The sequence below is a fragment of the Salvia hispanica genome, chromosome 4, assembly GCF_023119035.1.
Source record: "Salvia hispanica cultivar TCC Black 2014 chromosome 4, UniMelb_Shisp_WGS_1.0, whole genome shotgun sequence".
Taxonomy (NCBI): domain Eukaryota; kingdom Viridiplantae; phylum Streptophyta; class Magnoliopsida; order Lamiales; family Lamiaceae; genus Salvia; species Salvia hispanica.
In genome coordinates this window covers 17,867,389-17,889,992 of record NC_062968.1, presented here as the reverse complement: position 1 = coordinate 17,889,992, position 22,604 = coordinate 17,867,389, and the positions used below count along the sequence as shown (strand labels likewise).

At 34.9% G+C, this 22,604-nt stretch overlaps 2 protein-coding genes and 1 pseudogene across 2 annotated transcripts; 2 read left to right on the top strand and 1 right to left on the bottom strand.

Moving 5' to 3' along the window:
• The first annotated feature begins 1,325 nt into the window (after window positions 1-1,325).
• LOC125220509 lies at window positions 1,326-6,672 on the top strand (annotated as a pseudogene).
• Window positions 6,673-8,610: 1,938 nt separating this feature from the next.
• Window positions 8,611-10,780, bottom strand: LOC125222026 (probable cysteine protease RD19C). The gene is made up of 4 exons (XM_048124410.1): window positions 10,278-10,780; window positions 9,825-9,944; window positions 9,152-9,395; window positions 8,611-9,073 (listed from the first exon to the last, which is right to left on the bottom strand). Exons 1-4 carry the CDS (start codon window positions 10,737-10,739, stop codon window positions 8,796-8,798), a joined length of 1,104 nt encoding a protein of 367 aa, XP_047980367.1. The 5' UTR covers window positions 10,740-10,780; the 3' UTR covers window positions 8,611-8,795.
• Window positions 10,781-16,927: 6,147 nt separating this feature from the next.
• LOC125217734 (transcription initiation factor IIF subunit beta-like) lies at window positions 16,928-20,046 on the top strand. Its single transcript, XM_048119257.1, has 6 exons — window positions 16,928-17,354; window positions 17,474-17,585; window positions 18,493-18,623; window positions 18,716-18,790; window positions 19,420-19,569; window positions 19,659-20,046. Exons 1-6 carry the CDS (start codon window positions 17,154-17,156, stop codon window positions 19,779-19,781), a joined length of 792 nt encoding a protein of 263 aa, XP_047975214.1. The 5' UTR covers window positions 16,928-17,153; the 3' UTR covers window positions 19,782-20,046.
• Window positions 20,047-22,604: the final 2,558 nt, after the last annotated feature.

The window sequence follows — 22,604 nt, the reverse complement described above, 5'->3', positions numbered from 1 at the left end:
TTCCCCGCTTAACTTTTCCAATGGGGCGGAGGGTGATCGGGTATCCGCAAAGCTAAAAGGCGAACATAGCACGCAATGCATTTTCCGGACAATCTAAAGACAGTATGATGAAAGACAAACCTATGTTTGTCTTGAAGCTCCATCTCAAAATAAATGCTACGCCCTTAGGAATTGAGGAATGGTCAATGCTACTATGTTCAACCCTCAATTGGCCAATTTTATCCCGAAATCAAAACTTGAACTAGTTTAAAACTTTTAAGCGTAATTTATTTAGTCAACTTATTTTGGTTCAATAGATTTCTGTGATTTAGCCCAAAACTTTGTTGAAGCATGTGTAGAACCGGTATTTTGACATTAATTTTTTTATTGCTTATGAAATTATTTAGGTGCTTAGTGATTAAATACAGTAGATTAATATGTAGTATAGGGAGTACTAAGTAGTAACCATAAGCGGTAAGCATGTAAGCATTGGTAATACCGTTTTAAGATATTCGAGATTTGGATCTAAACTTCCTGTGGCAAAATGCAACGCAAGGATGCTATGCAAATCTCCTTTGTCCCTTTGCAAATATAAACAAATAATATTACTCTAAAATTCAGTGGATGATAGGGATCCAACCTCAAAACGCAAAGCAATAACTCAATTTCTCTACCCTACGGCCAACACCCCCTCTCTTATTCCACAATCATTTAGTTAACATTCCCCATTTTTTCGCGGATACTCCATCCGTTCCTAATTTAAGATTAAATTGGAGATTATTTTATATAAGAAATACTAGGTATCGGAGGGCTATGATAATTATCCCATAAAGCCCATTTGGGGTTTGGGGAAATGGGGGCCAAATCTTATTAACTAAACACATTACAAATTTTAAATTTTTTGGGATACAATTTTAAAAACCAAAACCCCCCCGACACTTTTTTTAAATTTTTTCCCCCCCGCCCTATTTTAAATTTTTAACTATCATTTTCTTTCCTCTTTTTTTTTAAATTTTATCTTAATTTTAAGGTTAGGATTGGAAAGAGTTTTGGAAAAAAAGTTTTAGGGATCCTCTTTGAGGGGACAAAAAAGGGAATTTTTATAAGTTTATATTAATAAAAAAACTAAAATTTTTTTCAAAATTTTTAAATTAAAAAAAATTTTAAAATGTGGGGAAAATGGTTGTACTCCACAGTACTGAGCAGTTAGCATGTTGAATTTATTGTAAATGGGGGGAAAAACTCTAAATCTTGATCGGGTTTTTCCCGAATTCTGGCACCAACCCCCAGATCCCCCATTCCTTCACCGTCCCCGATCGTCGGTGGAGAGACGTTTGGGGCTGAAAATGTTGACGAAATTGAGACTAAGAAAAAATCGGGGAAAAGGGCTTGAGTTTTTCCACAGCAAGCGCCCATGGATCCTCGCAAGTTTTCCCAACGGCGTGATCCAGCTCTGGGATTCCCGCATGGGCACCCTTTTGAGAATTCGATGAGCACGAGGGCCCCCTTTCCCGGGGCGTCCTTTTCCCACAAATCCCGGGTTTTTTCCCGTCCCCGGGAGGCCCAATTTTTGTCCCCTTTCCCTTTTTTTTTATTTCCTTCGGGACGTTTTTTGGGATTGTGTTATTGCAATGCGATCCATGCTTGTTTCTGTTGTTTTTTTGCGCTTTTGGGAATTACTTGATTTTTTTTTGGGGATCTGTTGTTTTCCCGATGGTTGTTGGTTGATTTTTTAATTTTGTTTCCCTGTTGTTGATTTGTGTTTTCATTGTTTTTCCAGTTCTGTGATCACGGGGAATTTTACGGGATTATTAGATCCAGTATGTTTTTTTAGAAAACCCGTTTGTTTTCTGTTTAAGTGATTTGATTGGTTTAATTTTATTTCCCTTTAGTAAAATAACATCCTAGTTCATGTATCTGGTCCAGTAATTAAAAAGACAGTGTTTTAGTTCAGTGCTGATCTTGACTTCCACGTCCCATAATTTGGGGCCATCTCATCAATGGGGGTCCCAAATGTTTAGTTTTCGTTATGTAATTCCAAAAGGTGTGGGTTTTTTATCATTCTAACATAGGGCTGTTAAGTCAGTGAACCTATCTATAGGTCTTCATGTCCTACGGTTTCTCCCCGGTTTTTCATTTTTTTTTATTAATGCTAGAGGGAATTTTGTCCCTTTTGGAGCTGTGGATTTGATTCTGTAAGTTTTTTCTCATCTTGTTAATTTCACCTTACAAGATCCTTTATAGTATGATTTTTTGTAAGTATAGACAAACTAGCGATTTTCAATCTGATGCATCTAGCAATCTATTTAAATTTTTAGCTATCTTTGTGAATGTCATGCCGTTCACTCTTTTTCTCATAGTAGTAAAAGGGGTATTCCGGCTCTATGTTTTTCCCACTTGCTTGTTATTTTTGTGGTATTTTCCCTTTGTGAATAGAACAGATACACATTTTAAAGTCCACAAATAGCAATAATTTCATTGTGCCTACCAACTTTTTTATCAATAGGAGGTCTTTGTGCCTCGGGTTTTAAATAACACTTTTGATGATTGTCCTTTGTTGGTCATGACAATAGATTGATATGTAACTTTAGGGAGCTGACCCCAATAAAAGAAATGAATTAATTTGATGAAATAAGGGTCCCATTAGAATAGTTTGCGGAGTATGATTGGTGGATTGATACTAGAGCTTTTTTTATTCATGCACCAATTTTTTTTCTTTTTTCAGGTGATGATTAAAAAATTTAAAAGGTGTGGAATTATAAATTGCATAGGTGCCTATTTACTCTTTTTGGGCCCATTTGACTATACCCGGACTGCCCAATTCCATCATGGGGTACCCTTTTGGATAGAAAGTGCAAGTGATGATCAGACAATCAGAATATGGAACTGGCAGTCACGGACTTGCATTTCTGTGTTAAGGGAAGACAACCACTATGTCATGTGTGCTTCATTTCACCCCCAAAGAAGATTTGGGGTTGTTTCGGGCCTTTTTGGATCAGACTGCCCGTGTTTGGGATATTGGTCCCTTTTGAGGAAAAAAAAACAGTATCTCCCTGCTGATGACATTCTACGTTACTAAAATGAATGCAGACTTCTTTGGTGGTGTTGATGTTTGTTTTTGAAGTATGTACTGGAAGGTCATGATCGGGGGTCAACTGGGCTTCTTTTCATCCAACTCTCCCTCGGGTTGTTTCTGGAGCTGAGGGACCGCCAAGTAAAGATCGGGGCGCATGAATGGTATGTTAGCTTGATCACTAATTTTTTGAAGTATACTTGAGATATACTGTTATTTTAAATAACAGTAATATAAAAATGTGTATTTATTGTCTGGGAGATTTTTTTATATCAAGAAAGGTACTCCCCTTTTTGGGAAAAGGGGAGACCTATACATTCATCTTCAATGTTTATGTTGACTTGGTCGCCCGGTTTGCTGTAAACCACTTTGATGTTTAACTTTTAAAATTTTTTTTTCTTTCGGTTTACAGAGTAGTTTGGTTTGTGTCAGTTCATCACATGACGATTATGTTTCAATTTTGAGTTGGTGATTTTTTTTTAGGTTTTCAAATGCCGTTAGTTTAGGATTACAAGATGGTGTTGTTTGCTGCAAATTTTGCGCCTTCCAATTAGCTAAATTTAGGAAAAAATTTAAAATTAGTTATTCAGACATTTTATGTAAAATCCTACTTTGCTCTAGTCATGTATACATGTATAGTTATTCAATAAAACACTACATGATATATTTTTTAGATACAAAAGCTTGGGAGGTGGAAAATTAGGGGGACACATGAATAATGTTTCCTGTGTCCTGTTCCTTTAAGGCAGGACATTATTGTATCCCAAAATTTAGAAGATAAGAGCATCAGAGTTTTTGGGGTGCTACTAAAAGAACGGGTTGCAGACATTTCGCAGGGAGCATGGGCAGGTTTTTGGATCCTCTCTGCCCCCCCCGAGATGAATCCCACTTGCTGCTGGTCATGATAGTGGCATGATTGTTTTTAAGCAGGGAAGCCCCCGCCTTTTCTGTCAGTGGGGACTCTGTGTTTTTTGTCAAAGGGCCGGTTTCTGCGCTCTTTTTAGTATTCCACTCCGAAAGATACACAACTTTATTTAACCGCCCTCCTGGCTCTAATGGTTTGAATCAAGCGCCACCGAACCCCTCTTACAGTCCTACTGAGAATGCATTTTGGTTTGCTCCCGATGTGGATGGTGGTTCATAGAGCTCTATGTTATACCCAAAGATAGCTACGGCAGAAAGGGGACACAGCTCAAGAGGCAAAAAAAGGTTCCCGGGGGGTTCAGCCTTTTTTTTTGGGCTCGGGAAAAGGTTTGCTGTGCTTGAGAAGAGCAGCAACCAAGTCCTGGTCAAGAACCTAAAAAAAGAAGTAGTAAAAAAAGTGTTCTGCCTATCGCTACTGATGCTATATTTATGCTGGTACTGGGAACCTGCTCTGCCGGGCCGAGGGCAAGGTTGTCATTTTTGTCTCCAACAAAAAATTTTTCTTGGAGATCTTCAAAACCCCTTTTTTTAGGTATGTGGTTTGGGCTCAGGATATGGAGAGTGTTGCGTTTTTAGCAAACATTCAATTTTTCTGATAAAAAACTTGTGCACTGCCCTTCATGAGACCCCTTGGGGTCAAAAGGGGGATCATGGGATGATAATGGGGTTTTTATCTACACCACACTGACACACATTAAAATACTGCCTGCCCCCAATGGGGATGGGAAATTTTAAAGGATTGGGTGTTCCCCGTGTATGTAACAAAGAAAATATGGGAATACAATCTTTCCCGGACCGAGATGGGAAAAAACCCCCCTATCATTATTGATTCCACAGAATATATTTTTTTAAACTGTCCCTGCTGAAGAAGAGATATGATCATGTAATGAGCATGATAAAGGGAATTTGGGAAATATGTGGAAAGCCATGATTGCAAATTTGCAACAGAAAGGGGTTCCCACAAGTTGCCCCTATTTTGTAAAGGATGAGAGAACTTTGCTTCAACTTAGCCCTTGGAAAACGAAATTGAGAAAGCCCCAGAATCTGCTAAAAAAAATTAGAGAAGGATTTTCTGGTACAGGCTAGGGTAAAAGGCTCTTGGGGGGGGAAATGCAGGGGGTTTTTGAATATGCATACCCGAAGACAAAAAAAACTTTTAGAGGGTTTCTTTTCATTATCTCATAACTGGCAATCTGGACAATTGGGCAAAATGATGAAAATTGCTGAGGTGAAAAATGATGTTATGGGCCAATTTTTATGATCGTTATATCTTGGTGATGTGCGGGGAGCGTGTGAAAATTCTGGAGAATGGGGGCACTTGCCCCCCTTTCTTTAAACAGCTTCCTTTTATTTGGGGTCCATGGCGTAGTGGAGCGCCCGTTTTTGCAAAAACCCGGGAAAATAATGTTCCTTTTCTTCCTGGAAAAGGGGGAAAAGCTTTCTGTTGATCCCCCCAAAAATCCCGTGCTAGCCTGAGATTGGCCTTTATTAATGGTGAGTAAAGGCATATTTGAGGGTTCTCTTGACGATGCAGGTAAAAGGGGCAGAAGAAGAGTATGAAGAGGCTGCAGATGCTGATTGGGGTGAGTCGTTGGATATTGGGGATGTGGATAATCTGCAGAATGGAAAACTTTTGGGGGTGGATGTGGAAGATGTGCACAATGAGAATGATGAGGAGGGGGGGATGGGATCTTTAGGATCTAGATCTCCCCCCATGCCCATACACCAAAAAGGCCGCCCGTTCTTTTTGTTTGCCCCCACCCGGTTTCCCCCTAAGGAAATTTGGGTCCCGAAGTCATCTCTTTCTGCTGAACCCTGCAACTGCTGGAAACTTTGTCGGCACTGCGTTTATTGAGCCGTCAGTTAGGGGTATGCAATTTGCCCCTCTAAAGTCCCAATTTTTTTGATCTTGGGGCCCGTCCAGTTACTTGCGTGCCTAAACCCTCCAAACCCGTAATATCTATTGCAGTAAAAGAGGCTGGAGTGTCAGCGAGCCCCAAATGGGAAAGGGCCCCCCGCTCTTATTTCTTTTTCAACTAGACGAAAACTGGGTGGTTACAAAGCAACACCACTGGAAAAGTTTTCTGAAGCTCTTCGAATTTTTTGTCAATTCTTCAAAACAATCCCTCCCGGGTTTTGGTTGAAACAAAAAAGAGGTGGATGAAGTGAAGGGGAAATTTGGGTTTTTGTAGTAAAAAATATCCTCGGCTTGCAAATGGAGCTTAAGAGGAGGGAACTGAAGGGCATCCCGTTCGCCCGCAGGAACTTGAGCATATTTACCCATTGCAAGCTCCAGCCCCGCCGAGACTTGCGCTGACCAGTGCAATGACTGTTTGCTTCAAGGCGAAATCTGAGTACTGCAGCCAACTTTTCAAGGGCTTCTGGAGAAATAATCCAAATAATGAGAATCAAACGAGACAGGCTCGCCCCGGTTCTCCCGGCTGCTGAAAGGAATATGACGGATGCAACACAGATCAACTATGATTTTAGAAATCCTTTTGTTGTGTGTGGGCGACTTATGTTCCAATATATAGGGGGGAAAGAGATGTAACCTGCCCCTACTGCACTACACATTTTGTTCCATCTCAACAAGGACAGCTATGCACTGTTTGTGATCTTGCGGAGTAGGAGCTGATGCATCTGGCTTGTTTTTTCCCTTGAAAAATTCTGAGCACCTGGAGGGACTTAAGAGGTAGGAGCTTCAGATTGATTGAGATGCTTCTCTCGGATTTACATATCTGCTCAATATTTTGTTTCCTTCTGCAATCGTCTGCCTTTTTTTATGGTAGCAGTTTTACATTTCCCTTGTAATAAACTTGTGTAGTATTTTCTACTTTGCCCATTTTTATGCAGTGTGGATATGTAGTGTGTGTTACTCGACTTGCATTTACCTAGTACCGAGGGGGACCCTAAATGTTAGTGCTATTTTTGCAGATGTAATAGACATATATTTCTTGGATTCAAATTGCTTGTTCACTAATTCTGGTTGCTCTTAGAGGCTATTCTTTTTTTGTTTCAATTGTTTTGAACATAGAAAGTTAGTGTGTTTTAGATGACAGATGAATTTGTGCAAGGATCAGATACCCTGGGAGGCTTTCTTCCCCTTCGAGCTGACATCACTGACTATTCTTCCTAAAGGGATCTATGTTTGTTCTCAAAACGAAATTAACCTGATTGATACCGATTTTCTCAGCGGGGGCTAAGCTTTCGAAAAACCTTCCTTCTAGATCTTGTCAGTCTGTGTATCTGTCGGGGTATAATATTCCAGTTCAGAATTTATCAAAGTTCGATCTGATCTTGTGGTTTATTGTTTTTAGTGAGTAGGGCCTCCTTCTCGTTGATCTCAGGGTGATTCGTCAACATATATATTCTTCCTTATATTTTCATGCTTGAGAGATTAATAGATCAGTGTCATCCCTATTTATTTACTAGAAGAGTATCAGTTTGTGAAGGTTGGTAGAAAGTGTATAGAAGAGGGATTCCCATTAGGAAATTTTGATTAAGTAATCGTTTTATTTTGGTTTAAGTAAATGGCGAATTTGATGATAGTATGATGGGAATGGCAGATGGGTTTGAATCAATTGATGATTATTTCTAGTATCATTATTGTGAAAATATGCAGAATAATCTATAAATTTGTCAAGTCACGCCTCCAACACGCAATGTAAGATAAATTTGTGATGGAAATCTATCGGATTGGATGAAAAATTTATACAGTCCAGTAAAGTTCATCACTTTCCATGCAACCGTAAAAATTCATGGAACAAACTAAACTATTTTAAAAGTTCATGATTTTACAATCAATTTACCTTAGAAATAATGTTCAATAATGTTCTACTCTAATTTGATTAAAAAAATTGAAATCCATGTGACTGAGCCGTCCGATGCTTCTCCATATTAGTACACCTACTAATTTATTTTTCTTGTTGGTTTATTGTTAAAGGAAGTGTAGGTGGGTATGATTTTGATTCGTCGAGCCAACTTTTTCACATTCGAAATGCCCTATTTCACGTTTTATCATTGCACGTATTTAAGTAAATGAAAATGTTTGCTATTTTATTTCTTAATCATTACTGAAAAATATAAAATATGATAGGCAAATCCTTGAAGCAATATTTTCTGAGCTTAATCCTCACCCATTTATCAAATTTTTAATGATCTTATCGGCTGGTGGTAATTTACCCTCTGCATTCTTATTTGCAGATTTACACGATTAAATATTAAATGTAGATCCAATTAACTTTCCTATAATCGATAGTATTGGACAATGAATGAATCCGAATACCAATAATGATATGAAATGTTTCTAATTTTCACATCAAGCAGAAATCACGAGGTCCGAATTTAAAATTTTTAAAAATTAAGCAGAAAAGGAAAAATGAAATAATACCTGAAAAACTCTATCGTAAATAAGTCAAAAATTTATCTATATAATAAAAAACCAACAATGAGCAGTATAACTACTAAGATTAAACAAATGAAATTCTACAAGAATAACAAATTCATTCCTACATCAAGAAAAAATTGATTCCTTTTTCAGCACAAAGATTATGAAAGCACTCTCAACAATTTGGGAGGATACATACTAGTATAATAATGGCCCATAGAGCATCATCACATTGAGCAAGAGATTCTGCAAGTTCAACAGCTGAAATAATAATAGTATAAGATTCTTTGGAGTTTCGGACAACATTAACAGCATCTACACAACATTACATATGCAGGCAGCTAAATCCTAAGATTACAACATGAGCAATGCACACTTCTTAAATACACAGTATGTGCATATACATGTAAATATTTGGAAATACTGGAATAGTTACTGAGAGTTGAGACTGACTGCAGTCACAGTTGATACCATGGACTCCACTCCACAAAGATTATGGCCCCTGCAGATCTTATAGTAGCCGTCCTCACCCCAGCTTTGCCCCCATGAATTCTTGATGATCCAGTATGGCTTATCCTTGAGGCGGATGGGTGCATACCCAGCTGCACCGTATCCCACTAGAAGCACACCGTGATCCAAAGATTTTCCGCAGATGTAAGGGCACGAAACCCCTTTTATGTATGTCTGCATCCAGAGTGCATTGATCCCCACTACAACAAGGTACACAATCAGCATAAGCTTTTATTTATTTTAGAGTGGTGAAAATTGAACATAACTGCGACTGGTACCTGCAAGAGGGCCATGCTTAACCAGATTTGCTGCAATTTGATCGTCGTCAAGAGAGACAACGCTGAAGTTGGATACACCGGCAACAATTCCATTCTGGTTAAATTTGCATTGACCATCAACTCCGGTGTAAGGATAATCCTTCTCTGTTTGGACTCCACCAGCCTTGAGGATGTATTCAAATGCATTGTTCATTAGCCCGCCATTGCAGCCAGAATCGCAGGAATTACGCTCAGCTGGATCACACTGCAGGGAAGGAAAAGAAGGTTTGGTGTCTCGACAAATACCAGCAAGTTTAGGATATGTGCTTAAAATGATATATCTTGCAGTATGTAAAAGACAAATCTTTAAGGATTAACTACCAATTTACAAGTTTCCTATTCAACAAAATCCCAAAATAAGATGATAACAAGTGGCACAAAGCTTGTCATCTATTAGACGAAAACTCTCTCAGGACGGTAGAGTTCAGTACTAACATGTGCATCATATCATATAAATTCAAGTAGTAGGGTCTAACTAACTACAACAAACTTATTGATGACAGTCCTTAACAACGGTAACTAACAGAATTAGTGAATAGTGAAAAAGCTCAGGAACAGATCAAAGCAGATAATCCAGCTTCCTAACTCAATGCGCATATTTCATTACTTATGCAGAAAACTAAACAAGACGGACCTCATGATCACAATCCACAAGCTGCTGCTCACTGAGGCTCACGAGCTCCCCTGTAGCTAGATAGTGTGCTCCTTCCAGCGCACCAATTGTACTAAACGACCAACACGATCCGCAAGAACCCTGTTTTACAACCCTCACCCATTAGAATCACTCCAATCAATTGATTATATGCGGCATAAATCATAGTAGCATACGAATTTTGATAGCAATTAAACAATCCAACTATTTGCCCACAGCAGCTTTCCCGAAAAAGTAATGATATGTGCAAGTGCTTTAAAGAAAAAGGAAACAAAAACATCTTATAAGTGCGATTCATCGATAAAACAGGGTATCGCAGGAAAAAATTCAGGACAAACCCTAGGTCAACGCTAGATAGAGGGGGGGAAACGCAATTGGTAACGCCAAATCCAATTAATTGAAGATATACTCGAAGAAAAGCTGATAAAACAAAACCTGATCCTTAACAGCACCAACAGCTCCGTGCTCTCTCCAATCGAAGTCAGCAGGAAGATCGGTGGTCGGGAGCTTGGGCGCCTGCTGCGCGTCGGCCGGCAGCTTGAGGCGCTGCTTGTGGAGGCCTAGGTAGTTCCTCTCGAACTCCTCGGGGGTGAGGTCGGAGAATTTGGTGACGCCGTGGACGGCGGAGGGATCGAGGAGCTGGTTGCGCTTGGCGCGGCGCAGGTTAGCCTTGAAGACGGAGAATCGGTAGTCGTGCTCCTCCTGGGTGGGGTAGGCCTTGCTGTACTTGGACTTGAAGAGGGTGAAGTGGTGGTCGGCGTGGAGGAGCTGGTCCACGGCCTCCTCGCCCTCGGATACGACCTGGCGGATGAGAGGATCGTCGGCGGCGGGGAAGGACGCCAGCGCGGAGGATAGGATGGACAAAGTGAGGAGAAGAGAGAAAGTCAAAGGAGCCATTGTTAATGGAGTGGAGAAGAAGGAATCAGAGTGATGAGATATTTTAGGGTGAGCTGATTTATAGTAGTAAGGACGTTTGTGATTGGTGCACGTATAGGCAAGTTAGATAAGGACACGTGTCATCGTGGTGTGCCTAATTTGGATGGTTTTCGTAAAAATCTCGTCTTCTTGTGGGCTCATTTTTGCAACTACACGATGCTGGTGTTTGTTTTTTTTTCACAATGGACATTACAAAAAGCTCTTTGATTTTATTATGTACCTTTTTTAGGATAAAAACTGTAGTTGATATTCAATAAAACTTATAAGAAATAAACATACTACTGGTAGCTTCGAATTAGGATAAAATGTGAATTGGATTGAAAGTTTTGGCTGAAACTACTCCGTATGTGACCAATCTTTTAGTAATTTTTAAAATTTGAATGACAAATTTCAAGTTTTCAGAATATTTTTAGAATGAATTTTATTAAAAAAATGAAAATCATATAGCGCATACATGTATTAAAATTGAAAATCATTAAGTTTTCCCTTCACTCTCAAATCATTTCCCTCCTCCCCTTCTCCTCTTTACCTTCCGTAGGTTAAAATGAACCCAAGTTTTATATCAAAACTTGCAGCAAAGCATTGATGTATTAACATTTAGATTATCAACAATAATAAAAAAATGTTTGAGACTAAAAGCGCAAGACACCTTTGTTGTTAGAAGTTACACGGCCAAATCCTAACATGATCATTGGTATGCGAATAAAATAAATGTGAATCACTTGCTAGACTTTCTAGATGAAAACTTAATGAATGTAACGAAGTTTTGAGTTATTGATTTGATTGATTGAATCATGAACTAGTAGCTATGTCGATTTTCATATCGATCCGATTTGAAAACATTGGTAGAGACAATCTTGAGGAGCTTTGAAGAGAGATATGAATTCAGAAGGGTGAAACTAAACATCTCGAGGAAAACAATGTACTATCGGATCAATTCGGTCAAATAGTTTGGCATATCCGATGTTCTAAAACAATAAAAATTAGATAGACTTTTCATGGCCCGACTATCTTTGAGTGTGCTTAACATGGATATAATCACAAGCAAAAGACTAAATAAAAAACGATATTCTGTCGTAGGAATCTAACAAGCAATGATTTGTTATTACAAGTTTTGAAATACTTCCAATCTCGTAGTTAACAAAAAATGCAGAACATCACTCGATCTACTTGCTTTAACCGATTAACATGTCACTTTCTAATATCAAACACGTAGATATGGATGTAGAAATACTCCATCCATCCTACAATAATTGTCACTTTTATTGTGGGTACGTGTTTTAAGAAATGTAAAGAAAAGTAGGTTGGAAAAGTTAGTGGAATGTAGGACCCATTTTTTTATATTGATTTTATAATAAAATGTGAGTAAAGTGAGTTAGTGGAATTAGAGACCTACTTATCATTTATGGTAAAAATTAAGTGTGACAATTGTTGTGGGATGGACTGAAATTGAAAAGAGTGACAATTATTGTGAGACGGATGGAGTAACCAACTCATGAAAAAAACCCTGATTCTTGGATATGAGGATAGAAGAACTTATTGTGAATTGTTATTAAAACTAGTGTTAATAGATGTGCTATGTACAGGACAAAAGATTTTTAAATAGTGAAGATATATTAACTTAAAATAAAGAATATAGAGTATATAGGTATAAAAATATATTTAGAGATAAGAACTAATTAAACTAAGTATTTGTAATATTATAAACAATTAAAAATATTATTAACAACAACATAAAGATATTTGTACATTTCTCAACCCACTCTCAATGAAACATTTCATATTTTAGCAGATGATTGTATACTCTGTTCGTTCCATAGTAATGAATGTGCTTATTTTCGGCACGCAATCTAAGAAAAATTGTGTTAAATGGGTAAAATAAGAAATGAAAAAGGTAGAGAGATGGATGGAGAATAAAGTAAGAGAAAAGAATATGTTGACTTTACTATAAAAGGAAATAACTCTATTACTATGGAACGTATCAAAATGGCAAAATGACTTCACTACTATGAAACGGAAGGAGTACTATTTTAATATTCGATATGAGTTTAATAGTAATACATACAAATAAAGAAAAATGTAATACTACTATTTAAAAAAGAAAATAAAAAAGCAAACTATTTGAACGAATAAGTAGTTCACCTGTTTCGATTAACAAAACATAAGTATTCATAAATGCAAACAAAAAATAAGAATAACAATAACAATCCAATAGTTCATAAGTTTTAAAATTGCAACATAGTGTAATTGTTTATAACTAAAAACATATTTTTTAGAATTAAGTAGACATGATAAAATGAATAAAATAAAATCATAATTAATAAATGCATTTTTATCAAAATTAAATTCAATAGTACATGATAATATTTTGAAAATTATAAAAAAGAAATAGAACTCAAAGTCCATAAACAAAATTATCTTATCCAGTAGTAGAATAAATCAAATTGAAGACAAAATTAATTAAAATATCAATTAAATATATTGTTTGATTAACTATCTTGTTGGAGGTTTCCATACCAATAATAAAATATATTAGGCCAATTCTTTTATTTGACTTTATGGAAAATTGCGGGTCCTATCTTTGGCGTGCTATATAGTCCAACTATGCGATCAGAAGGATAGTTCCTTAGTAAAAAATGTTTTGGAGACATAATGTCTAAGACATAATGAGGTTAAAGTAGTAATTATGCATTATAATTTATTTTTAATTAAAATTATTGTGTGTCTATATACTTCATTGCCCTTGCATTTATGATTATCTATATATGAGTATTAATTAAGATCTCAATGCTTAATTACACAAGATATAAATGCAAGTAGTTGGGATCCACTTTCAATATTACCACTCTTGAGTCTTAACCCTTTTTTTAAAAATTCACTTGTATGCTTGAAAATATGAAAAATGAAAGAAAAGAAGGATAAGGAAAAATTTATCACTTTGACCATCTTTTTTTCGTTAATTAATAATGAAAAACTAATAAAACTGATAATTTAAAATTTATTTAATTTTTGAATGGTTATGCAATTTTATAAAATAGTAGTATTAAATTTAAAACTATGTTCAACATATCCGTCAACTAAATTAACGTATTCTTTCGGAAATTTATTCATAACTTATTCTCTCTTTATCTCACTATTTTTTTCATTAATATTTGGTATGTTATGTTGAATCTCAATAAAAAATACTCCAATAACAGTTATTTAAATATTTTAAATCAGTTATTTAAAATTTATCACGTGTTTTTAACTCAGTTATTTAATATTTTAAATATTATTTAATATTTTCTGATTTTCTTTTTATCATATTAGATCAACTTTGCAAAATTAAAAATTTGATATTTTACTTGTTCATACTAATTAAGTTTATGATTTTGATTTTAATTCATTACTTTTCAAAATTGTAATATAACTAAATCCTTTGGTATTGGAACATTGCATCAAACCTCCGACAAAAAGTTACATATTCTTAACTAATGTATTTAGCATTTTAAAGTCATATAATTAATATTTTCTCTTTTGTTCTAAAATATTTCTTAGGCTTGATCCACTATTTGATTGAACATGCTAAATTTGATATATGACGTATTAATACTAATTGAGTTTACTATTTTATTTTAAGAATATCATAAGATTAATTTCACTTTTAAAATTTTTAATAATTTTTAATTTTAAAGTTACAATCAATTTACAATGCATACCGTGGTTTTTTACATTCTTAAATCTAACTCCAATATCTTAAACTCAAATTTAAAAGAAAAACTACAATCATTTTAGAATAAATCACAAAACCCTATATAAATCACACTATAACTCCAATGCATAATGTATTTTTGCACATTCATAATTTCAATTTTTTATAATAATAACTAAAATATAAAGAATTGTAAAAAATTTACAAGTTTTATCATCGTTGAATTAAAAGGAATATAAAAAATTTGAAAATGACAAAAAGATAGAATTATTAAGTTTATTTGAATTTAATAGGAAGAAAAGATGTAATAATATATTATCGATAATGATTAATAAGAAAATTATAAAAAGAAACTCTATGGAGTATTAAAACTATTTCATATTTGTTTATCGAAAATTATGTTATAAATTTGGTATTGATAAATAAAATTTAAATTTAATATGAAATTTTTTGACAAAAAACTTTTTATTGAAAGAAAACGTTTTGCTTTCAAAAATTGATAACGCATTTATTTTATACACAAGTTAAAATTATTAATATTAGCTAAATATTTTTTTAATATTCCAATCTTTTTGTATGTATATATCCAAAGAAGTGTATTAATGTGTATTAAGAATTTTATATTATGTTAAACAATCATAATCTAATGGTTTAAATTTACTTAATATAGCATTAGGGTAAATTAGTCATGATATAAAGTATATCTATGTCAAAGTGACATAGGGGTATTATGTCATGGAGACATTATGTCTCTAAATCACTACTCTAAATCACTACTCTATAACATTTGAGATCTTTAGATGGTCTGAATTTTGATATAGAAATATAATTTACTTTGTCAAATAATTTTGTTCGAATTTTGATATAGAAATATAATTTACTTTGTCAAATAATTTTGTTCTACTTAATAGTAGATGATAAGTTTGAATCATTTTAATTTTTAGAGTGAACTTAAAAAATGTTCTCTGGACTATGGGTTTATCTTGAAAATAGTCCATGGACTTTAAAAATATAACAGTAGTCCATGGACTAAGGGTTAATATAAAAAACGGTCTTTTTACACTGTTTCGAGACGAAAATGCCCTTTTGAGGGTTTTTGGGGGGTTTGGGCAATTTGGTCTTTTTACACTTTTAACATTTTAAATTTGATATTATTTCAGTTATGTACTAAATCTGATATTATTTCAAAATTATCATTCTTATTCCCTTTTGTCATCCTTCACTTTGTTTCTTTATTTCAATATTAGATTTAATTTTACAAAATTAAATTTTAAATTTCAATTTTTAAATATCGATAACTTTTTTTAATTATAAAAATTAATAAATAACAAAAATTAATAGTCATAATCAATATTTGATAGTGTCTAATATTTAATCAATAATATATGACAACGCCTTAGTTTTAATTAATATTTAATAGCTTTAATCATAAATAGATCATATAACACAATTTATTCTGAAATAAATATGCATCTAATGTAAAACTAATATAATTTTTCGTTTATTAATTTGAAAACAATCAAAATGACTAGAAAATTTCAACAAAAATACTCCTATATAAAATTTTTAGTCAACTTCATAATATTCAATCACAAGCAATTATAACAATCGAACGAAGGCTAAATAGAATAGCTCTTATTTTTCCATCATAATTAATATTAATTTTCTGTACTTCTTCAATTCAGCTGAATATTATATTAAATAATAAAAAAATTAATAGTTTTAATCAATATTTATGGTGTCCATGAAGTAATAGTTTTAATTAAAAAATTTATTGATATTTAAAAATCAAAATTTAAAATTTAATTTTATAAATTAAATCTAATATTGAAATAAAGAAACAAAGTGAAGGATGACAAAATGGAAGAATAATGATAATTTTGAAATAATATTAGATTTAGTACATAACTGAAATAATATCATATTTAAAATGTTAAAAGTGTAAAAAGATCAAATTGCCCAAATCCCCCAAAACCCCTCAAAAGGGCATTTTCGTCTTGAAACAATGCAAAATGACCGTTTTTGATATTAACCCTTAGTCCATGAACTACTGGTGATATTTTTAAAATTCAGGGATCATTTTCGAGATAAACCCATAGTCCAGATTTTGAAGTTCCCTCTAATTTTTATATGAAACCAGTATGTAAAGTAGTATAAAACAAATTTGGCGTGAATCTTGTCATTTTCTTGAGTACGAATTTTACTACCACTTTGCTTTTGGGGCAATCAGCAAATTCTGAATATTTTAATTTGAACCGCAAAAGAAGTCATTAATTCGGTGAGATTTTTGTAGATATCTTTCAATAATACATCAGTAATGACCTAACCCCAATTCCTTTCCAAAAAGCTAATCGACAACGACGACACAAAATATCTTTTCAGTTTTCATACTTATGTAACAGATATTTGTATAAATGAAAATAAATATTCCAGTAATCACACGATTATTATTAGTAATAAATAGGAAAAAATGTAAAAGAAAAAAATAGGAAAACGCTAAAACTGCGATTGTAGATTTAAAGAAGGATTGAATCAACAAAGAAAGGGAGAAGAAAAAGAGGCGGCCACCGATATCCAATTACCGGACCCGTTTTGATCCGACCCGTCACCGCCAAGTCCAATTTCAGTCGTTGCTTGAATCTTATTCTGACGAATTCCGTTAACACTCCGTGAGAAACTCGTCAATGGAGGACGACTACAGTAATGGCGATATCAACGTCGAAACCTCCAAAGCCGACAGATCGGTGTGGCTCATGAAGTGCCCTCCCATCGTCTCCAAGGCTTGGCAGTCCTCCGCTGCCTCCGCTTCTGTCGACTCGCCGCCCGTTGCCAAAGTAGTCGTTTCTCTCGATCTCCTCCAGCCGGACGATTCCTCCGCCCTCCAAGTAACCATTCCCATACTCTGCTTGTGTTTCTTATGCCTTCTGTTATTTTCTGAGCTAGTTTGAATTGGGGAAATTTTCTAGGGTTTTCAATTCTGAATTGATCATATCTGGCTTTTTAGTTTACCATGGAGATGGCTGGGAGTGAGGTCGTCAATATGCCGAAAAGTTACTCTCTTAACATGTCCAAGGACTTTGTTCCCATGGGTGTTTTCTCCGAGTCGTCGACTCAAGGTGATTTTTTGCCTAATCTAACTTATCTATATTGTTTTCCTTTCCCCTCACTCATTGGTGGATTATGGATGTTGTTGGGTCTCGAATCTCTTCTTTGAAGTAGTTTTATGACTTATGTCCCAGTAACTATTTTTGCTCTATGAGATTCGTTAAAAAGTTCTTAAGCAATGACCATAAGTGTTATCGTTCACTACTATAATTATTGATCGACGCTACATATGTACTGCTTGTAGCATATGTGAAATGATTGTAAAGAACAATTCGCCGTAGAGCACTGGCTGCTTATTCTCAATGCTTGCACACACCCTCAATTTCGATCGTGCTAGTGTATAAAAGGAAACCACATAGAACTACTATGAGTAGTAGACTAGGCGCCATTTTTAAAGAAACAAGTAAGTACAACTTCGGGGAATGTCTTCTTCTGGTTCACTGAAAAATTTGAGCAAAATTACAATTAAGGAAAGAATAACCAACAAGGTCTCCCTTAATATTTTCTAGTTTCTTTTTTCGAAGGCAACATTTTTGAAGCTGTAATATCTCATCAGGATGGATAAAAGAACAAACTTGTAACCTTTTAGAGAGTTTGTAGTAGGGATCTGACCTCTTTTCTGTGCATAGCTCACCCAGAGATCGATTCTGTTGTAATAATATTATAGTCTTGATTGAATTTGACCTTTTGTTATCTCTATCTGTACAGCCTAATGTTTTCATTTATTTGTATGAACATTTCAGTTTCATGTAATGTGCCACCCTCTGAAGTTAAATTTCATAGATCCTCTTTGGTGATACTATTTTTTATCCTCTTAGATAAAATTTCTATGTTCACCAGAAGGGCTTGAATGCGCTTATTAGTCATTATGTTGTTTGCGTATTGTGTGTAATAAAAATACAAATTTTTCTTTTAAAGGAAGATCTGCTATGGAAGGAAAGGTGGAACATAAATTTGATATGAAACCCCACCATGCTAACATTGAAGAGTACAGAAAAATGTGCCGGGAAAGGACAAATAAGTCCATGGTCAAGAATAGACAAATCCAGGTCGAGCCGTTATTAACTTTTAGTTTCACCTCTTTCAATTCCTGGATTGAGTCATACTGAAGATAATATTCATTTGTTTTCATGCTTATCAGGTTATCAACAATGATCGTGGTGTACACATGAGGCCCATGCCTGGAATGATGGGATTGATTACATCGACTTCTAAAGTACTTAGTTTGTTTATTTGCTTGTTAAATCTAATTCTGCATCTTGGATATGTGCTGCCATATAGAGTATACTTTAAGTTGGTTCAAGGCCCTAGAAATTAGATATTGGTTTGTTAAGAGCTGGCCAAAAACAGATTATGTCAACCCTTCATGAATGAACATAATGACATTAACATGTGCATTATCTTCTTCCTTTGAAATGCTGGTATCTGAATGAGGCCCCAAATTTGCTAGATGTTCATAGTCATCTATGATGTTTGTTATTAATGTCATGAAATGGTTAGAGTTCATTTAAAATGCTTTTATATTGAGTTGTAATAGCACCATATAAGATCTGGAAATCAAGCAATTTAGTGACCAACCCATACAATCCTCCAGTTTCCATTTGCATAGAAATAAGATCTTTATATCCCAACTAATACTCTTCATCTCAGTTTCCTCCTGAAATTGGAGTGGAGTTATGTGAAATTTTAATGTGATGCCTTTTGGTTTCTAGTTCAATACTTATTCCTCATTCCATGTATCAATCATGCACATGAATGTTCTCATACAAACTTTTGAATTTCCATCTAATTGTTTTTTCTTTAGCTACTGAAATATTAATTGGCAACTTATTCTAACTTGTGTAGGATAAGAAAAAACCAGCTCCAGTTAAGGGGAATGATATGAAAAGAACTAGAAGGGATCGCGGGGAACTGGAAGATATAATGTTTAAGCTATTTGAAAACCAACCTAACTGGACACTCAAGCAGCTTGTTCAAGAGACTGATCAACCTGCCGTATGCATTTGCTCACAAGTCTATTTACACTTTTCTGTTTCTATGTTTTGTAGGCTAATCTTAATAATTTTCTGTAACTTCCTTTGCAGCAATTTTTGAAAGAGATATTAAATGAGCTCTGCATATACAATAAAAGAGGAACAAACCAAGGTACTTATGAGCTCAAGCCAGAGTATAAGAAATCTGTTGAGGATACAGGTGCTGAACCATGACTTCACATTGTCTGTACATTAGATTACATTGAAGAAAAATTATGTTAAAGAAGCCTCAATCTTGAATGCCATACATCTCCTTTAGATATGGGATGTGCCTAGATCTACTGTCCTCATAGAACTTTAAAAGGAAGGGATTTGATGCTAAAATTTCCTGTTCCTAACACCAGTTTCGGTTTGTGGATTAGGTTACTGTATGTGTATTTATGAATTCTCATTGGGTCATTAGTAAAGTATGTCTTGAGTGCTCTTTTCTCTTCTGCCAGTCTTATGTTAATGTTTTCGCGAGTTTTGATATTGCTCAATCAGTTTCCTGTCTGTCATATTTGTATATTGCATGATATTGTTCTCTTCCATGCATCTAGCAGGTGCAGGCATCATCTTGCTAATACTTCAAAGAAAAATCTTGAAAAAAGTGGCACTGAGCACCGTTATGAAGTTTGCATTTCTGAAAAGTTATTCGCAAAATACACCTACCGAACCTTATTCTGCAGTTTATTACTTACTTTTTTCTCTTATTTCCTTTGTTTTTCATCTCGATTATCTCACAAAAGATGTTATATTATGTTTAGTTACATTCATATGTTTGCAATAGATCTTCTTGATTGCATTTTATTGTTTCTCTTGAAATTCATTTTCTTCAATTCTGTTTATATTGGATGCTCTTTTTGGATCTGGAAATCCTTTCTTGTAACTCAGGATTTAAGGAGTTATCCCACTTTGACAGACTTCTCCTAATTGACTATTGATGACATTTATCTCCTAGACCCATGATTTCTCGTACTATATTTTGATAAATGGATAGATCTTCTAAGGAATTCAAGTATTATCAGTTGCTGATGGTAATACCTCACTTATTATATATATGATCGAACTACAAGAGCTAAAAAAATATTTACAACTAAATGGCTATTATTAACCCAACATTCCAAAGTATATTATATGGTCAAGAGAGCTCATGCTAATTGCTATCATGTCAAACCCAATCACTCTTGTGTCCCTACCTAAATAATGTCAAAAAATAGTTTTGTTGGAAATGACTCCACATTCAATGCACCTTTAACCACTGTAGATGAAGACAAGAAAGGATCTAGATTAGATAGCCACTACTAATGAGCCGATTTTTTGGCATCAAGCTGGGGCTGTGGTTTCACGGATTTCTCTTTTCGCATGATGAATTCTAGAAGTTTGGATTTCTTGATTCTTGCTGTGAATTTCCATTTGATTTAATTGTTGCTTGGTGAACAATCATGTTGTCCCATTGATTCTAGCTTAGCTTCTAGTATCCATATGACTGGAGAAACATTGTGTTTCCATGGAATCGTGGATACAGATTACCTTCATGGTATCCACATACCTAATTTCCCTACTTTAATGATATGCAATAACATTTCTAAATTATGGTACATAAATGAACTTTGCTGTGGACTATATGCCTAGGTTGGAACATGACTATAGGTTTTGTAGTCTCTATTTTGTTTTGATATGTACTCAGAAATATTGTTTGAAGAAATCAGAGTCCTGGTCTTGGCCCTCAAATGTCTACGCATTCATGTCGTGTGCTATGTAGAGTCACTCCCACCATTTTCCAGCATCTAGAATGGCCAATAAATCGACAAAAGTCATGCAATCGAGCTCTCTTTCTAGTATCCATACACCCTAATTTCACGTTGCCATGCAATCTGGAGAAAAATCATGTTGCTACATATATATGATTAACTTCATGGTATCCATATACCTAATTTCCTTGCTTTAGTTATAGGCAATGGATTGGTGTCCATCACCAGTGAGGACTTAGATTTTGAAAGCTGGATAGGTATGAAAATTTCAAGATCATATTAGTATGTTACATCGTTAAGCTTCGCTGTGGACTATATGCCTAGGTTGGAACATGTTTATTAGGTCTTTTAGTTTCTAGGAGTATTTTGTTTTGAAACGTACTTAGAAATATTGTTTGAAGAATACAGAGTCCTGTTCTTGGCCCTCAAAGGTCTACTCATGCATAAGTATTGCTATTTACAGTCACTCCCACCAGTTGTCAGCATCTAATAATGGCATTAAAACCGACAAAAACAATCTACTATTCTAAACCTCATGATGATTGATGCCACTCGATCTCTTTTATAACACTCTCTAGACTCATTTTCAATTTAGTGCTTGTTCATGTCAATTTGAATGTTTGATTCCCTCGTTTTTGTTGTGTATTTTGAAGATCATAGATGAGTATCACATTGTCCTACTATATTACCTACTATTTCAAATAGATCTGTGATATGTGTTTATAGCTTCCATCTTCTTCCTAATGTATAGTTGGATTGCCTTAAGTTGTAAAATAGCTTGCTAAAATTGTGAAGTTGATATTTTGCTGTGCTGAGCTGAACAAAATTTGAAGTCACAAATTGCCTCTCTAAAATTCTTGAGCACTGCTGAATTCCCCTTTGGGTTGGTGATCATGCACCTTTTTCATGGGCTCATACAGGTCCAAATCCATATTAAAGTTAGTGCGTGTTAGTTATCCCGGTTACTTAATATATTACTCAGCACATGTCTTTCAAGATGATGGAAGGTGAGTTCCTAAAATGACCTCCTTTTGCATTGCGGAAGGCCAAGAAAGTGTTGTCACCCACTGGTTTAAGTTTTAGTGCGGGGATGAGGATCATGAAAGTGACCAACTAGGAATATTCGGTGTCCCCTTATCGAGATCTTAGAGCATCTTTAGACTAGAGATACTCGTTCTAGCTTGCCAAACTGTTTGGGTAGTGGTGGGATGACTTGACTAGGCTTACATTATATTGCTAATAGTGGTGATTCCTTGATGGACCC